Source organism: Ruditapes philippinarum, unplaced genomic scaffold, assembly GCF_026571515.1.
Source record: "Ruditapes philippinarum isolate M1 unplaced genomic scaffold, ASM2657151v2 ctg10393_1_1_1_1, whole genome shotgun sequence".
In the NCBI taxonomy this organism is placed as follows: Eukaryota; Metazoa; Mollusca; class Bivalvia; order Venerida; family Veneridae; genus Ruditapes; species Ruditapes philippinarum.
In genome coordinates this window covers 1-19,601 of record NW_026865676.1, presented here as the reverse complement: position 1 = coordinate 19,601, position 19,601 = coordinate 1, and the positions used below count along the sequence as shown (strand labels likewise).

The following is a 19,601-nucleotide window of genomic DNA, read 5'->3' as shown; positions in this document are numbered from 1 at the left end:
TATTCTTTAATATTTTTATGTATCTCATAATCTGTATTAAAAATTTTATTGCACATTAAGGAGTATTAATGGTTTATAACAACAAAAGAACATGCATGAAATTGAGACTTCGGTGTTGCAACGTTCTAGTTAATGACCCGTCATAAACAGTTGGTCGCTGCGTAGTAATAGGAAAATTGATATCGAAAATAATAAAGAATATTTGCCACCTAATTAAAGCATTTACCTATAAATTTTCATTTATGCTTTTTGTGAAAGAATTATTAATAAAGTTATTATGTAGAAGGGTTTTCATACCAGAACTATTTATGACCAACGTATGACTAAACCTGATTACCGCGGCAGTATGACGTCACGGAGTAGTGATTTTGAAAAAAAAAACAAACAAAAATCAAGAATTTTTCAGAGAATTATTATCTTTACAAATTGCAGATATGAGGTTAAAGAATGAAAATATTTTTTTTAATATTGTAAATGTCTGTGATGACAGATGAGTCAGCTTAAAATAATCAAGGTACTATTTTTTGACCTAATTACCGCGGCAGTAAGATTTGACGAATGGTATTAACATTGGGGAGGCTACAAAAGCAATTATTGGTATCCCTATATGTTTGATAAAATCCCGGATTCCGTGCGTTCCGGAGCACAGGTCGCGATATTGACCTGTACGATCACGTGATACTAGAAAAAAAACCCGGATGAAAGAATTCCTTGGTATAATAAAAGAAGGTATTTCCCGTGGGTAGAAACGCGAACCGTTGGTTTTCAGAGTAATAATGTTAAAATATGAACATTTTGAAGTATCATTTAGTTTTCTTTCAACAACATAATGTTTTTGAGGGGGGGATTTTGAAATATTATCAAGACGGCAGTTGTTCTGCTATCTTCTGGAGGTCAGCTGCTTTAAATAGACCATGCCTTTTACATGTGTATCTATATATACAAAAAATAAAATAAAAGATACTTATGTGCTTAAATCTGAAATCTGTGCTGAAAAAGTTCTGTTAGTCTTGAAAATGTGAAGAAATGTACTATGTAGAGTACACAAGTCGCGATGATCATTAGGATTTGAATTGAGCAAAACAAAACATGCTCAAATTTAAAACAGTATAATATAGACTACGACTTACATACCTGTTTAAACATTCATGTCATTTGCCGTTCGTAGGCCCCAATATTTTGGAAAAAAAAATCAGACACAAAAATATTAGATAGACTGTGAACTTTTTCATGTCGCGTCAGTACTTGTTGTAAATGAAACACGTATTTTCTTTTTTAACTATTATCTCCAAAGATATAAAACTATCTACTAATCGGATGATACGGGTTTGTTGTTAATTGTCGTAAGCGTCATATATTTGAACTTAGTCTTCATTACCAACGGATTTTTTGGCTTGTTTTACAGCCGTTATTGGGTCATACATTATTTTGTATTCCCAATAGAAAATATTATATTATTTTCCAAATTGACAGGAAAGTATTCCCATTTGAAAGTTTCAAAATAAAACTATTGAATAAAGAATTCTAAAATCTTTGAAAATAAGGGCTTCTTCACTGTAATAGTGCTTTAATGTTTGAAGATGCCATCCTAGACAGTGATTGTTTGCATTCCTTTAATCAATGCAAAATTTCAGTCATATATTTCCACCCAATTTTTCACAAAACATCGCTGAAATTCCCAATCCCATGGGTATGGGTCATGTTCTCAAAATCCTGGAAAAAATGCCTGCTACCACTATGTCATTCGATTTCAGTCTTTACCATCTATATAGACGTACGCGTCTAAATAATACGAACGGAATCAAACGTTTATCGTGCAATACAATAAGATTATACAGTACCTATAAGACACCTACTCGTTTAAGATTTTGCCACATGCCTATGTTTATATTATAGTCATTCAACTTGTAACCAAACGTATTGCAGTTGATTTAGTGCATAACCGTGTAAAATTTAAAAATAATGCAACATGTTCATTAAGCATATCTCTGAGCAATACGGATGTGTAATTAACGGTAATACATTATTTGTAGTTGCGCAGACAATATGACTATTTATTGTTTGGCATATAGATATTTTTCATATACAGTATAATATTTTAAAGGCATATAACGAATTGACTGATTGAGAATGATGTAGCTTTCCGATAAAATGTTTTTCTTGTTGGGTTTTTTTAAATACACCACCAGCCATTACTATCCCATTTAGTCAACATTACTTCATTATACTGAATAGTAAAACAGAATAATTGTAAAACGCCTGATTTTTTATTTTTTTAGAAAAAATGAGACGCTCAACTCGAAAAAGGAATCCGCCTGCCAGACTTGAAGACCATGACGAGCCGCCGCCACGAAAAAGGCAGCCACAAAAGAAATCACAAACTCCCACAGCTCATAAGATACATATACCGCCTACGGGATCTACACAGCAACATGGGTTACATTCAGCTACATTATCGCCTAATTCAATAACGTCCACGTCAAGGGCACCTACACTACTAGCAAGGGCAAGTACATCATCGCCTAATTCAATAACGTCCACGTCAAGGGCACCTACACTACCAGCAAGGGCAAGTACATCATCGCCTAATTCACATACGTCCACGTCAAGGGCACCTACACTACTAGCAAGGGCAAGTACATCATCGCCTAATTCACATACGTCCAAGTCAAGGGCACCTACACTACCAGCAAGGGCAAGTACATCATCGCCTGTAACAGCCATACCACAACAAGCGGACACAGCGCAGCAGTGTTTGGAGAAAGACATCATGTTGGCAGATCGACAAGGTAAAAAACTACCAATTTGTTTGTCTGATTTTCTAATTTTATTCACAAGACCTTGCCAAAATAATAACATAATTAGAGTCTGATTCCGTTATCTTTGATATAAATATGCTGCTAAAATTACAAATGAAAAAAAGAACTTGCACCTGCAGTAAGACAATCACAAGGATGCTGCAAACTAAATTCATTTTTGTGTCGCCTCTACGAAGTAGTGGAGACATATAGGGATCACTTCTCCGTCGTCTGTCTGTTCGTCTGTCTGTCCGTCCGTCCGTCCGTCACAAAACTTGTCCAGACTATTCCTCATAAACTACTGGTGCAATTTCATCCAAACTTTACAGGAATGATCAGTACCAAGTCTAGTTGTGCATATTGTCAGCATTTTCCGGTTCAATGATTTTTGTCAGAGTTATGGCCCTTTAATAATTTTTATTTTTAAAGTTTGTCCGGACTACTTCTCTTATACCACTAATGCAATTTCAATGAAACTTTACAGGATTGATCTGTAGCTCAAGTCCTTGCGCATATTGCACGGGTTTTCCGGTTGAATGATTTTTGGCCGAGTTATGACCCTTTGATAAAAAGGTTTCTGTTTCTGTGTATTGCCAGATACACAAAAGCTTGTCCGGACTACTCATAAACTACTAGTGCAATTTCATCCAAACTTTACAGGAATGATCAGTACCAAGTCTAGTTGTGCATATTTTCAGCATTTTCCGGTTCAATGATTTTTGTTTGAGTTATGGCCCTTTAATAATTTTTATACCCCCAAAAACGAAGTTTGGGGGGTATATAGGAGTCACCCGGTGGTCGGTCGGTCGGTCGGTCGGTTGGTCGGTCGGGCGGTCGGTCGGTCGGTCGGTCCAGACGTCCGTTGCATTTTCCTTGTCCGGAGCATAACTTTGAAAACTAATGGTTGGATATTCAATATAACTACATACAATGGTCAAGCACATTGAGAGGAAGTGCAGTGCACAAGAACCATAACTCTATCTTGACTAATTACAGAGTTATTGCCCTTTGTTACTTTTTCCTTGTTCCGGGGCATTAACTTGAAAAAACTACTGGTTGGAATTCAAAACAACTTCATACAATGGTCAAACACAATAAGGGGGAAATGCAGTGCACAAGAACCATAACTCTAATCTAAAGTAATTACAGAGTTATTGCCCTTTGTTGCTTTTCAATTGCCTTCTTTTTTTGTCCGGAGCATAAACTTGAAGACTAATGGTTGGAATTCAATATAACTACATACAATGGTCAAGCACATTGAGAGGAGGAGTGTGTTGTGGGTGGTTCTGGTTTTGTTGTTTGGGAGTGTTATGTGTGAAGTATAGTTATATGTAAGTGTCACCGCCCGATGACATTGATGTCTTTCATGGTATGGGTCCGGCAAAGGGAAAGCAATGGGAATAGTAATAAGGGATAACTCTGTAATACTTAGATAGAGTTAGTGGTAGGGGTCTTTGTGTTGGGCACTGCACTTCCGCCTCATGATGCTTGACATTGTATGTATTATATTGATTCCCACATTAGTCTTCAAGTATATGCTCCGGAATAAGAAAAGAGCAATTGAATAGGCATGCACAAGGGCAATAACTCTGTAGATACTTTAGATAGAGGTTTGGTTCTTGGGCTGCGATGTTCCCTCGTTATGGGCGATTGTTTTGATCAATTGAATATGAAAGTTTGTTTGAATTCATCAAGGGAGTGTGCCAAGTTATGCCGGATCAGAGGTGAGCATGAATGCGTAGAGAACCCATACACTCTAACTCTGCTAAATCTATATAAGTACCATAGAAATGAGTATAATTGGCCTTCTTTTTTATATCTGGTGTCCATTTGTCTTTGCTTTTGTCCGGACCATAACATTTCTGACTTAGACTAATTGTTGGAATTCAATGGTATAAACTTCATACAATTGGTCATGAGCCACTATTGAGGTTGTTGGATTCCGACCAGTGTCCAAGTGTGTCTACTAGACCAATTATACTCTCGATTTTCGACTTGATTAGCAGAGTTACTTGCCTGTGCTGTTTCTTTTCCTTGTCCAGAGCATGCTTTAAAACTACTGGTTGGAATTCAAAACAACTTCATACAAGATTGGTCAAGCACAATAAGGGGAAGTGCAGTGCACAGAGAACCATAAACTCAATTTAATAAAAACTCATCTTAACTAATTACAGAGTGTATGTGCCTTTTGTTACTTTTCCCAGTGTGCTTTCTTTTTGTCCGGACCCATAATATGTGAAGACTGTATTGTTGGTATATTCAATTATAACTTCATACAATTGAGTCATCGGTCACATTGAGAGGAAGTGGCAAGAGCATTAAGACTCCTATAACTTCCATCGTTGGACTAATATACAGAGTTAACTGCCCTTTGTTTACTTTTCTTGTCGCAGAGGCATGTTCTTTGAAAAAACTGTATCTGGTTTAGAATTCAAAACAATCTTCATACAATGGTCAAGCACAATAAGGGGAAGTGCAGTGCACAAGTACTCATATAAACTCCATCTTGACTATATTTACAGAAGTTATTGCCCTTTGTTACTTTTCCTTGTCCAGAGCATATAACTTTGAAAATACTGTTGGAATGTCAGTACAACTTTCATACAGTTATTGTGCATAGGACATTCAATAGGAAGTGGCCAGTGCTCAAGAGCCATATACTCCATTTTGATATCAATACAGAGTTACTGCCCTTGTGATACTTTTCTTGTCCGGAGCAAACTTAAAAAACGTACTGGTTTGGATATTCAAAACAACTTCTATACAATGGTCAGCACAATAAGAGTGAAGTGCAGTGCACCAAAAACTATAACTCTATCGTTCAAGTATTTATGAGTGTTTTGCCTTTGTTTCTTTTTCCTTTGTCTTTCTGGAACTTATTACAAGAGTAATTCCATATAAACGTTCGATCAATGGCCTGACCACATGAAATGGAAGATGCGAACATAACAAGTTGAGGACCACAGTTATTCTTTTTAATTTGGTCCACAACCATTCTAGGGTGATTTCAGGATTCTGTTTACGGAAGAGTTTCTGTGTACTGAGTGAGCAGTCCTGCTATGTTCTGATAGTCAGATTTTTTGTGTGCGGTGATAGGTGTGGATGCACATTTAATGATTAGAGTTCTATGTTTATTTTGAAGATTGTCCGCGATCCTAGTCTTGCATCTATTGCCACTATATTTACAATTCTGAGAGAAAAGCTTTTAGTCTATGCTGATTGATTTCTTTGTTAAGTTTGTTTTAGGCATGGTCCTTTGCGGCTATATTGTACAGGGTTTATTCGGACGGATTAACGGTTATTTCGCGGCCTCCGTATATGTTATATGTGCTCCTTTGTGGCATAAAAAGGTGTGTGTATATTTGAATATTTCTATGTGATACATCTGTTTGCCGAGAGTTACACATATATATTCTTGCTCCTGGTGACTTCGACTTTGTCCATACATATAGAGACTACTGTTTCGTCGCAATTTTGTATCCAAACTTTACAGGAATGATCAGTACCAAAAGTCTGTTGGTGGCACTGTCCGTCTGTCACAAAATTTGTCCCAACATGAAATTGGCCATCATGAGGCGACACATGTGATTACTGATCGCTCTTGTTTTTAGCTCACCTGTCACAAAGTGACAGGGTGAGCTTTTGTGATCACTTTTCGTCCGGCGTCTGTCCGTCGTCCGTCGTCCGTAAACTTTTACTTTAAATGACATCTCCTCCTAAACCACTAGGCCAATTTCATCCAAACTTCACAGGAATGTTCCTTTGGTGGTCACCTTTAAAAATTGTTCAAAGAATTTAATTCCATGCAGAACTCTGGTTGCCATGGCAACCGAAAGAAAAAACTTTAAATATCTTCTTTTAAAAAACCCTAAGAGCTAGAGCTTAGATATTTGGCATGGAACATCTTCTAGTGAGTGTCTACCAAGTTTGTTCAAATAAAATCCCTGGGGTCAAAATTGGCCCCGCCCCAGGGGGTCATTGATTTTCCCTATATGCATATAGTAAAAACTTACAAAATCTTCTTGGAAAGAACTCAAAGAGCTAGAGCTAAGATATTCAGCATGAAACATGTTCTAATGAGTTTCTACCAAGTTTGTTCAAATAAAAGCCCTGGGGTCAAAATTGGCCCCGCCCCAACGGGTCATTGATTTTCCCTATATGCATATAGTAAAAACTTTAAAAATCTTCCTTTTAAAGAACTCAAAGAGCTAGAGCTAAGATATTTTAGCATCAAAACATGTTCTAATAGTTGTCTACCAAGTTTGTTCAAATAAAAGCCCTGGGGTCAAAATTGGCCCTGCCGCCGGGGGTCATTGATTTTCCTTATATGTGTATAGCAAAAACTTAAAAAAAATCTTCTTTGAAAAAAACCCAAATAGCTAGAGTTTAGATATTAAGCATAAACATCTTCTAGTGAGTGTCTACAAAGTTTGTTCAAATAAAAAGCCCTGGGGGTCAAAATTGACCCCGCCCGGGGGTCATTGATTTCCCTTATATGTGTATAGCAAAAACTTAAACTCTTCTTTGAAAAAGCCCAAATAGCTAGAGTTTAGATATTAAGCATGAAACATCTTCTAGTAAGTGTCTACAAAGTTTGTTCAAATAAAAGCCCTGGGGTCAAAACTGGCCCCGCCCCAGGGGTGTCATTGTTTTTTAACTTTATGTGTATAGTAAAACCTTAAAAAAATTTTCTTTTATAAAGCCCAATGAGCTAGAGCTAAGATGTTTAGCATGAAACATCTTCTTATTGGGCTATATACAGGTCAGCGACCTCAGGGCCATCATGGCCCTCTTGTTTTAAATGAGAGACAGGATTTCGAAGAACCCTTTACCTCCCCCTACACTTATTTATATAATTCATACTGAACATTTGGTTCGGATAAGCTTAGAAATTGTATGCATGTGTGCAATACAATAAAGGATTTATTCACCCTTTTTGTGCATTAACATCTTCATAAGCAGGAGGACACATTTACAGCCCTCGTCATACAGGGTTAGGATTTAACTTCTGCAGATGTTGATGCACAAAAAACCTATGTTAGAGTCATTCTTAGACTAATTTGGTGATTCTACGATATGTTGTTTTTCACATAACGAAACGGTTTCGTATTGATTTTTACGCACTTGTGTTTTACTTTTTGATATATAGACAACTAGTGACCTCTTATGCTCACAAATGAGTGTATTAGGTTTTAACCTATTCCATTACATGTATGTAATTTTTACAAAACAAACTTGCATGCAAAACCTAAGCCAAACTGTAAAGCTGACGCCATTTGTGTACAGTATGGTCCCTATTCTTCGAAAATGTGCCCGCATGGTTTAATCCATAATTGCAAGTTTTTTTTCTGTGTGAATGAAACCTGTGTGTGCATATTTATGCAAGAAATGCCAGTTAATTATTGTGTTATATAGATGAAGAGTGTTGATCATATGAATTATTTTTATCTTGGAAATTTGTCAAAAATTGGTCTTTTCATGGCGGCCATGTTGGATTTTGAAGCCATATTGAATTTTCTTCCGATGCTACTATAGCACTTTCCAAGTCATTATTATGATCGACCTACAATGTCAATTTATATCATTTTAATGCTATAAATATCCCCATTTTGTCATGTCCCATGTACATTGTACATTTTGGCGGCCATTTTGGATTTTGGCGGCCATCTTGGATTTTTAAAAAGTGGACCCCGGCTGAAATGAATTGAAATACTATTTCCTGCCACCATGCCAAGTTTCATGCTATGTTTCATTGGCTATATCATGGTCATAAGTGTTAAAAAAAACGGGTCAAAACGTTTCTTACTATATGGCATTGGTCCGAAGTATTCGGAGTGAAAAATGTCAATAAATCTGTCTATTAACATAAATAGTCAGTAACTTAAGATACAACTAAATGACCAATACCTTTTGGACTGAAGACTTATTTTTTATTGGACATTCACTTGTTTATATTATAAGAAAAAGCGTTGTGGCTTTGGAATACACAGAATTAAGTACGTGATGTGGACTGTATCTTGAACGGGGCCTGTTGTCTGACGGGACGTTTTGGTACATCTCTTATCTTAAGTCAATCGAGTGTACAGCTAATAATAGTGAGCTACTAAATAACGATATAAGTAAAATATCTGAGTATCAAGTATTTGAATAAATAAATATATATATGAATTATGGGAGAAGTCGGAAGGTCCAATTGATTGAAAAATGTAGCTTTATGATAAAATGTAAATTGTCGGTAAAATGCGCCTATATTCATTATAATATTATACTAAATAGTAGAAAATAAAATGATTTTAAAACACTAGTATAGTATAATAGAAAAGAATGATTTTAAAACGCTCGTTTATATTATATGTTAGACAAAATGAGACGCTCGACTAGAAAGAGGAAACCGCCTGTCAGACCTGAGAACCATGACAAAACGACGCTACGAAAAAGGCAACCACAAGCAACGCCACCTCATACGGCACTAATAATTCAAAGGGAAGTCAGGCGGCAGTCTAGGTCACCTTCTGTGGCTACCTCCTCGTCTAGACAACCTACGCCTCCGACTAGGCCGCCAACGCCTCCGCACGTAATATCCATACCACCACAAGTTGATATGGCACAGCAGTTATTGGAACAGAACATTCCATTGGTAAATGAACAAGGTAAGAAACAACCAATACTTAATGTCAAAGTTATGCTTAGGAAGTGTGTTCTTGAAAATGTAAAAGATTCATTGTGTTGTCATGGTCACACTGTTGGATAGATAAAACAATTACGACATTCCACGTAACGACAAATTGGACAATACATTTGATAAACCGATGAAAAACGGAGGTCAATAACTAATTTTAACCTCATAAAATACAAAGATAAACGATACCACTGCGGAATGATCAGACACATTTTGATGTTTGCCACCATATATTTATGCGCTCAACCCATATAACTACTGGTCGTGCGAGTCGGGGCGCAATTGCTTTTTCAGCATGCAATAATATACTACAATTTCAATTGTCGATTTTGCACACTAATTAATAATTTGCACATTCCGTCAGTGTTGTTAAGATTATAGTAATCATGTGGCAAAGAAAAACGCAAACCCTAAAGCGTTTCAGGCTCCGCATTCTGCAGCAAAAGTACATTACATAATAAGGAGAAGTCTGGATAAAATATTTTCAAGATAAGAATATATTTTGTAGCGTAACTCGAATCATCTTTAAAGGGATAGATAATCAATACACTTTTAATCTTGTCAAGCAAACCATACTGCATAATATGTAGATTATTAAATGAATGATACATAATCAATCTGTATTTAAGAAGAACTGGAGATGACACAGTCTTCTGATATTGAGATTTGCCGAAAAGCCATTATTAAGAATTTCGTCGCACTCAAGAAGTATTTGCATCCGGATCCCATAATTGATTGTGATACAGGCTTTGAATTACTCAACGTCGCAGACAGAAGGAATATCCAGGTACGATATAAAATAGTTTAGAGGCAGTGCAATTTAGATTACTTTATTCAACTGTCAGTATTTGATGACATGTGTGACATTGTGATTTTTTTTATTTTAATTGCTGATTGTAATATAATTCCTAAGAAATAATCATTTCATGCTTAGAACTTACATTTGAAATATTCTTTAACAATATGTCATTATTTCTGATAAATTATTTCAAAAAGAGAACTTGGTAAGCAAATGAAACAAAAATTAAACGCTTACCAAATGTATTAAAACTGTTATCAACAAGTTGATATAGAGGTAAAAAATATGAATCTTATTCATAAAATACAATGTTACAGGGTAAGGATCCAACTGATAAGAATGAGACGATATTGAGAAAAGTAATATCAAAACGTGCTAAAGGTTACACAGATTTTAAGGAGCGTCTTAAAAAGACTTGGCAGACTGAATTGTTAGAGCTGATCGTTTGTGCAGAGAATGGCCAGGACACAAAAGAGATTGAGAGTCGGCTTAGGAAAACTGCACTGTTATGTCCAGAGTATATCAAACAAAGAGGTGGTAAGTAAATTATGTTACGCTTGCGTGAGCACTGTGTTCAGTGGTCTTCAAGCATGTCGATTGTTCCAGCATTGTCTGTTAACAACATTTTCACCTGACTCAAATAATCAATAAATATCAACTTTTACAGAAATGATTTAAAGTGAGCCTTCTACAATATTTTTCCCTTATTGGTTTATGTTTGATAGTAAGTAGGCCATGTTTAGTTTAAGATAAAAACTTACCTTTACAAACCTTCTATTAAGAAATGATATCGGTTTGAGCGGTATTTATCGGCTTTTAACACCGGTGCGTAGGAAGGCAGAATAGGTGAAATCACAAACGATATTCTTTTAAAACAAGGTTGTAATATGCATAAGAAGTAGTTTCATTGATTTTTTTATAAAGTTTCTTGTGTGTCAAGGTGAATGAGAAAAATGGTTAGGCAAAGGAAAGGGAAATCCCAACCCTCGAGTAATCGGTTCCGTCGGGAACTTGCCAAAGCTCGTTCTTGAAAGAACCGATCACCCTCTGGTTGAAATTTTCCTATCCTCTTTAAAACTTAATGATAGATTCCATTATTCTAAAGATTCTGTCAGCAAGTGAGATACAATAGCCTAAATAGCTTTGAAATAAGGCGTGACATAAGACAGGGGACTTAACTAGTACGATGTAATTAAATTAATATATTAATGAGTTATCTCGCTTTCTGTGACCAAAACACTTCGCATTTTTGTGCAAATGAAATTCATGGCAATGTTGTTGTATGCATTATTTTCACAGATGACGTTGTAAATTGTGCTGAAACAGCAATTTTATTTACATTTCAGTTCTATTTAAGATTTTTTTTCAGTAATATGGGCATGATTATTAATGAGCAAAACCGAAATTATGGTATTCAGCTGCGCCGTTTTATCAACGCTCTATGACACGTCGCAGACTAATATTCGTCGCAGACCGGTACGGACCGTTTTGTTAATGTACATGTCTAAGCTCTACGACACGCAAAGGGCAGTCGGGCGATGTTTCTGTGACGTCAATCGCTGTTTACATATACATTTGTATACATGCTCAGCACATTATTTTTATGAAATAACTTTTTCAGAATAAAACAGATATTTCTTTTGTTTTTTACTTGTTTTTTAATGCCAAACGCTATTTGGGGACTCTAGACATGCCCTCTAAGTATCAGAAAGAAAAAGAATCCGCAAATTTTATACCCCATAAAAATGACTAAAATATCGTATATGTGAAGCAAATATTTCACTTGTAGGCCTGAAAGTTTACAAGAATGTTGGTCAGCATGTGTACTTATGCACCTTGGGCTTTGCTTATGGATTTATTCAGTATTTTAAAGTTCTTAGTAAAAAATTTTTAGTTTTCAAAAAATATTTGACCTAGAGTCATAAGATTGACAAAACAGTGGCGCGGTTGGGGCACCCGTGTCCTATTGGCACATTTCTAGTTTATTTTCAAATTGTGAAAAATCATTATAATTTTACTAGATTTGACATAAATTTACATACTTTTTTGAGGAACACCCATATGGTATAAAATAGAGAACGTCGGAAGGTTACCATTGATATGACACTGAAAAAACAATTTTAAAGGGGAAATAAAAACAGTCAATAGAATATATTAAAAAAGATCAACAAGACAAGGCGAGATTAACAATAAGTTATCATGGATGAAAAAGCACTAATATATAAGTTGTCAAATTTAATTATTAACTGCACAATTTGCATGGTGTATTAATTATGCATTTTAATTCTTAAAACAATCTAGTATCTGAACTGCAATGCCGGGGGTTGGGGATTATTTAAAATAATAAATAAATAGTAGTATTACATGAGCGTGTTACGTCTCAATTAAGAAAGCAGTGCGCATTCCTTTACTGTCTTAACCCATTACTTCATATTCACGCCTTTTAACGCCTTTTTCACCCCCCCCCCTTTTTGTTGTCTCAAATGATGAAAAAATGCCTTATTTAGGCCCCAAACACTTGTTTTTGTTTGAGAAATGTTGTTAAAAAAAGTGACCTCTTTTTGGCGCGGTCCCCCAACCAAAAGATACATCAGGGGGTTGCCAGAAGGGGGATGTGCCCCTTTCTGTTTGGGGGGTTTGAAGGGGGGCGGAGTCCCCCTCATCGGCAAGAAAATTTTGGACTTGTCAGAGGCTGTAAATGAACCCAGATTGATCATAAGGTAACGTGTAACCAATGCTGAAAAGCATTTGACTCTATCTCAATCCATTGAGAAGTTGCAGCACTTTGAAATCAATTTTGATGGAAAAAATCAACGCAAAATAGTGATTTTTGGCAATTTTGAGATGTCCCCTCGTTGCCATGGTAACAGAAAATTTAAGCCTGAGCATGTTGTTGCAAGGGCAAGGGTCCAGTCAGCATTTGTGCCAAGTTTGATTAGTGTTGAAGCAGTTTTTATGCCCCCGCCATGTAATGGCCGGGGCATATAGTGTTACCCTGTTCCGTCATTCCGTCCTTCCGTCCTTCCATCCTTCCGTCCTTCCATCCTTCCGTCCTTCCGTCATTCTGTCATTCCGTCATCATCAGTTTCCGTTCATTATCTTAAGAACGGTTGCACACATTCAACTCAAATTTGACATATGGATATGTCATGAGAAAATACAGGTCAAGTTCGAATTTGGTCATGGTTCGATGATTTTTGGCAGAGTTATGCCCCTTTTACTTTGAAAATAATATGAAATTTCAGTTTCCGTTTATTATCTCCCCAACGGTACAACACATTTAACTCAAACTTGACATATGGATATGTCATGAGAAAATACAGGTCAAGTTTGAATTTGGTCATGGTTCGATGATTTTTGGCAGAGTTATGCCCCTTTTACTTTGAAAATAATATGAAATTTTCAGTTTCCGTTCATTATCTCCCCAACGGTACAACACATTCAACTCAAACTTGACATATGGATATTCATGAGAAAATACAGGTCAAGTTCGAATTTGGTCATGGTTGGATGACTTTTGGCAGAGAAAGCCCCTTTTACTTTGAAATAATATGAAATTTTCAGTTTCCGTTCATTATCTCCCCAAAGGTACAACACATTAATTCAAACTTTACATATGGATGCGTCAAAGGAATGCGCAGGTCAAGTTCAAATTTGGTCATGGTTCAATGATTTTTGGCAGAGTTATGCCCCTTTCACTTTGAAAGTAATATGAAATTTTCAGTTTCCGTTTATTATCTCCCCAATGGTACAACACATTCAACTCAAATTTGACATATGGATATGCTTTTGGAATGCCCAGGCCAAGTTCGAATTTGGTCATGGTTCAATGATTTTTGGCAGAGTAATGCCCCTTTCACTTTGAAAATAATATGAAATTTACAGTTTCTGTTAATTATCTACCCAACAGTGTTACATATTCAACTTAAATTTGACATATGGATATGTCAAAGGAATGGGCAGGTCAAGTTCGAATTTGATCATTGTTCAATGATTTTTGGCAGAGTAATGAACCTTTCACTTTGAAAATAATATGAAATTGATAGTTTCTGTTCATTATCTACCCAACAGTGTTACATATTCAACTTTAATTTGACATATGGATATGTCAAAGGAATGGGCAGGTCAAGTTGGAATTTGGTCATGGTTTGATGATTTTTTGGCAAAGTTATGTCCCTTTCACTTTGAAAATAATATATAGATACATCTTAGGAATAAGCAGTTTAAGTTTGAATTTGGTCGTGGTTCAATGATTTTAGACAAACTTATCTTTCCTGAATGTTGGAAAAATTTTGAACCTTCAGTTTCAGCACTCATACTTTTAGCCATTATTTTGGCTACAAATATGCAATATGCTATTTTTAAAAGGTTAAAACTGAATAATTTCAGTGCCTTGAACATTGTATGAAAATGGTTTTTGTTAACATTGAAAAGTTTTAAAGGCTTTTGAACTTAAAATGAAAAAAATAATTAATGCACCATCTGAAATTTTGGCTGCATGCGGGGGCATCCGTGGCATGATGACACATTTCTAGTTATAGTATTATAGCAATTTGAACTTGTAACGGGAGACTTTTCAATGAAAACAGCCATTTTTCACAAAATGCTCATGAAGTAATGGGTTAATATACCGTCACGAAAATATGACATTACGGCAATTCATTATTTCCATACATTAACAACAGTAACATATGTATTTCTTCCAAACAACGAGAAAGAACAGATACCTAGTTAGAAATTGTCTGTTTTTGTCTTGTGTCTACTGTATTCCTCGGAAAATACTATCAAAAATGATTATGAATGTACTCGAATGTACTCGAATCTTCTCGAAAACCATACTTAGTTTTAATTATTTTTATTTATATTAGTTACTGAACAATCATTAAACCCTTTAAATATCGTTTCTTCTGTTTAAATTTTTTTGGGAATTTAATTTGGGAAGAAATTTTTAGTTTTTTTTAGAAATCAAATATACTTTTTAACATTTTTCCCAAATTTTTTTTAAAAAATTTCACATTGACCACTACTATCTTCTGATGATTAGCATCTGGCATGCTCTAAAATCATTATTTAAACGTTATAAAACCCGTGTTTGCTCTGCATGGATAGGGTGGTTAGAGTGCCGTAAAAGTAGCTGTTTTCACTTAAATTGTCGGTCGTATGACACTAAAAAGTATTTATTTGTATCATAATGATAATGTTAATTTCAAAATAGTCTCCATTTGTCTACGTAAAGTTTTTCTTTTCCTTTTTTGCCTCTCCATGTTGTTAATGCTTTCTTCTGTCACTTCTGATAGCTGTGACGTCTAAGCGAGCACTGAATAGACTGTCTCGCGTGAATTATCGTCTACGACAAAGACTGCGACGTCGCAAAACGTCAGCGACACGTTTCATAAAACGGTCGTACGACGTTGTCGCAGATGCGACACCGACAATAAATAGAGAATAATAGGTTGGTGCCGTGGATGGAGAAAGTTTATCTGACGAGGCGAAGGAATTTATTGGGTGAATCGAAGTCGAACCCAATAAATTCCGGAGCAGAGCCAGATAAACTTTCTCCATTCACGGCACCAATCTATTATTCTATTTATCCTGTCACCGTTTTTTAAAGACTTTTATTAGGCAAACTACCTTTAATCACACTATCGGAAATGTTTCTATATAAACAAAGAAGGCCCGAAGCGTTCATTATTCTACAACAATGCACTAGCCGTTCTTATTATCTCCCTGTGTATTTTCACATTGAGGGCGCCATTTTGTTTGAAAAATGTGATAAAAAAAAACAATTTTTTGTCGAATTTTGTTGTGAAAACTATGAGAATATAGAATGAAAGAAAATGGTCTAACTAAGAAAATGAATTCGAACAGCAGTATCTTATATTCAGTCGTTAACGCTGTACAGACGTTTAAAGTATTGTTAACGTGACGTTACAATGTAGCGCCAAACAGCACGTGCAAAACAATCAAATCAAGTACGCTATTTTAATGTCGCAAACGAGTTAAGTTTTACATTTATTTCACTTTGAATAATTTTTATTTCGCTTGAAAAAATATAGAGTGAAATAAAATAAACAAAGTTTTATCAACGTTTCCAAAATTCGTTATTCTACACACAGAAGATTTAACGACAGTTTTTTACATTTTTTCTTGAAAAGTAGTCCGGCAAACATGCATACCACGTGATCAAGTGCCGTAGATCAGTTAAAATATACGGCACCTTGTTATCGGGCCGAAATTGATACATGTGACAGGATAAAATGTTGAAGACTACGACATGTTGATGTAACGGCCCCCATAAATGGCGGTCCGTCACGAACGTTACACTTTGTTTATGTAATATTTATTAAATTCTCATGTCGTGCTTACTAAAAAATACACTTTCGGGCATATAATGCTCCGTCTAGCGGTGCTCTTGTTAACTTTACAAAGACGTGCATTTACGTGTTACGAGGAACCATGCAGGAACCATGCAGATAAAATGTGTGTTATTTCACTATCTATCTTATAACTTAAGATTTGGAAGAATTATTTAAATATATTTTTGTGACTTAAAAAGTTTTTGTTTGGCATCGCGGACAAATCGGATACTGGATAAAATCAGGTAAACTGAAAACTAAAAATGCATTTTCACGTGTTCTGACTTTTTTCACATTGAAAATTTACCTCAATTTCATATGTTATAAAATTATTTTAGTTTTGTGTATGAACTTTTTCAACAACAATTAATTGTAAGGTATATTTGCTAATAGATTTCCACTGTTTTACAACAATTATCTAAATGTCAGGTTCGCGATCGTTAGGCGGAATTCTCAAACAACCTTTATTTCTTGCATTTTTATGGCAATCTTGGCCACAAAGCTGTCAAGGCACCTTTTGTGCTTTTGTTAAAAGCTATTTCATTACATGCTTTTCGGTGGTTTATAGAAATATATAAGTGATATAAAACCGATAATTTCACTGTTTCAAACAGTGAAATTATCAATTTGATAATTTCACTGTTTTGAATTTTCAGTGAAATACCAGCGTGCACACGTCGTAAATGACGTTGTATAATTATTTGGCGCGCTTTTCATACAGTATTAGGTTTAATTATTTTAAAACGTTTCTTTGCATATAATAAAAAGAAAATTTGTTAAGTTTAGTGTTAGATCGAAATATATTTCACCTTGTGATTACCAAAAGTTCATTTCACTCGTGGCTGCACCACTCGTGAAATATACCTTTTGGTGCTCACTCGGTGAAATATATTCCGATCTTACACTGAACTAAACAAATATCCTCTATTTATATAATTCTCTACTTTTTCCTTGAACTAACTCGGAATTGTCTATGAACTTCTACTACATTTCTATGTAGGGCGATGCATTTTTTGCCCTACGCAGATTGCACATGCGCAAAAAATACTACTTCCGATCGATTTTTCATAGCAACGGACCGCGTCGTAAAAAGGCCTATATGAATCATAATAGGTGACGATTTTTAGCTCGACTATTCTCAGAATAATCGAGCTAATGCAGTCACCCATTTGTCGGTGTCGGCGTCCCTGTGGTCAAGTTTTTGCGTGCAAGCTGGTATCTCCATAACTACTAAAGGGAATGGATTGAAACTTCACACGCTTGTTCTCTGTGATTATCTTACATGATTGGCAAAAGTTCAATAACTCTGTTTGCTTTTTTACATAATTATGCCCCTTTTTCGACTTAGAAATTCTTGGTAAAGTTTTTGCGTGCAAGATGTGATTATCTAACATGATTGGCAAAAGTCCAATAACTCTGATGTGCTTTTTTGAATAATTATGCCCCTTTTTCTACTTATAAATTTTTGGTTAAGCTAATATCTCCATAACTACTAAAGGGTTTGTGCCTTTTTTGGAACATTTTTATGCATTCATAATAATAAAGCAGTGATTAACTCGATAAAACATCTTTATAACAAGCCTTAGATTGTACCTTTTCGGGCAATTTTATGTATTCATATAGGTAAGCATTATCATACTCATCAATGGAACACACTTATGACAACTTTTCGAATAGTCGAGCGTAACTACTGTCCTCCGACAGTTCTTGTTTTTAAAAAAATTTTAACTCCCTTTTCCTGTAATATGCAGATGAAAAACTCGATCTTCTCTCCTTCAAACATGTATAACAGGCTTGATAATTAATTAAATGCTTATGGTATGTGACTTTGTATCTTTCTAAAATGAAAGACAGTATTGAGTTTTTAAAGTATTGTCTCTCGTGGACGTTCCTGTCTAATTATTTTTCATGTTCAGCGCGTGGTTCAAGTCTAAATCAAGCCAGTCCACGGGCATGTGTGCAGCGGAAAACTGAACTTATCAGATTTTAAACAAATCTGTTTTAGTTATCGGTTATAACAGCAGCGCCGTTATGTACTAGTAGTAGAAATAAGTTATAATTATATTGTTTACGAAGATATTACAAAAGATATTTGTTTTGCATAATGTAGCAATTTCTTAACATTTAGAGTTTATCTTATATATTTAGTACATTATATACATATAGTATATACATATATTTACTAATTATATGTATGTATCATTTTTTAAGTTTTTGTTGGAGATGAAGGTAATTGAATTAAAAGCATATACCAACTATTAAAACATGTTTAAAATGAAAAATACTGGATTTTACATGGTTTTGAGAGGTAGGAGGGTTTAGAGTGGGTGAGGGGGGTGGGGGTTGGCCCGGGGGTAGTGACCAATCAACGCGCCGAACATCTATGGTGTTGCCCGTGGTCGACTGGTTTAAGGTCGTTGACTTTCATACATTTGGTCCTTCTTTCAACTGGATTGGACTGGATTCTTTCATGTGTGGCAGCATTCAATGGGACGTCTGTGAGTGGTTCTATTCAGATATCCGTTTGTAACAAGATAAGTCTTCCTTTAACAGTAAGGCTGGAAAGTCAACATTATGACATTGAATTTAAAAAACACACCGAAAAAGAAGGGGGTTAAAGAGAAGATGGAGGCACATAGATGCACATTGTTATAATTTGCATGCTTGTGGATGAGTATGTTATCACTTTGAAAGACTGTAATTATAAAATATGTTATATTATAAAAGTATTTGTATAATGCTTTAGTTCTTATACTAATATACATAATAACTTATGAGAGCACTGTGCTTCTACCCCTTTGAATAGAAATAATCTTAAGATTAAAATGGAATACAGCATATAAAAATGCATCAGATGCAAATTTTTGCATGTAAAATGACTTTATACGGGATAATGAAAACCCCTACAAGTGAGAAAATCGTGCCTTGTGAAGTTTATCCCTTTCCCCCACGCCCCGGCCCTACCAGAC

The 19,601-nt window shown here is 35.4% G+C and overlaps 1 protein-coding gene across 2 annotated transcripts; it reads left to right on the top strand.

The window, feature by feature from the left end:
• The first annotated feature begins 2,274 nt into the window (after positions 1 to 2,274).
• On the top strand, positions 2,275 to 10,841 carry LOC132729965 (serine/arginine repetitive matrix protein 1-like). 2 transcript variants are annotated; one of them, XM_060715802.1, is made up of 4 exons: positions 2,275 to 2,789; positions 9,158 to 9,448; positions 10,110 to 10,264; positions 10,594 to 10,841. In XM_060715802.1, the coding sequence occupies exons 1-4, from the start codon at positions 2,285 to 2,287 to the stop codon at positions 10,819 to 10,821; spliced, it is 1,179 nt and encodes a 392-aa protein (XP_060571785.1). In that variant the 5' UTR covers positions 2,275 to 2,284; the 3' UTR covers positions 10,822 to 10,841. The 2 variants fall into 2 exon arrangements, with proteins under 2 accessions (XP_060571785.1, XP_060571784.1); XM_060715801.1 differs by having other exon boundaries at positions 10,107 to 10,264.
• The last annotated feature ends 8,760 nt before the right edge of the window (positions 10,842 to 19,601 follow it).

Bases quoted from the DNA above. Each gene is read 5' to 3' on its own strand.
- LOC132729965 (XM_060715801.1), top strand. From the start codon at position 2,285: ATGAGACGCTCAACTCGAAAAAGGAATCCGCCTGCCAGACTTGAAGAC. The intron at 2,790-9,157 runs GTAAAAAACTAC...ATTATATGTTAG, and splicing joins CATGTTGGCAGATCGACAAG to ACAAAATGAGACGCTCGACT. The intron at 10,265-10,593 runs GTACGATATAAA...ACAATGTTACAG, and splicing joins CAGACAGAAGGAATATCCAG to GGTAAGGATCCAACTGATAA.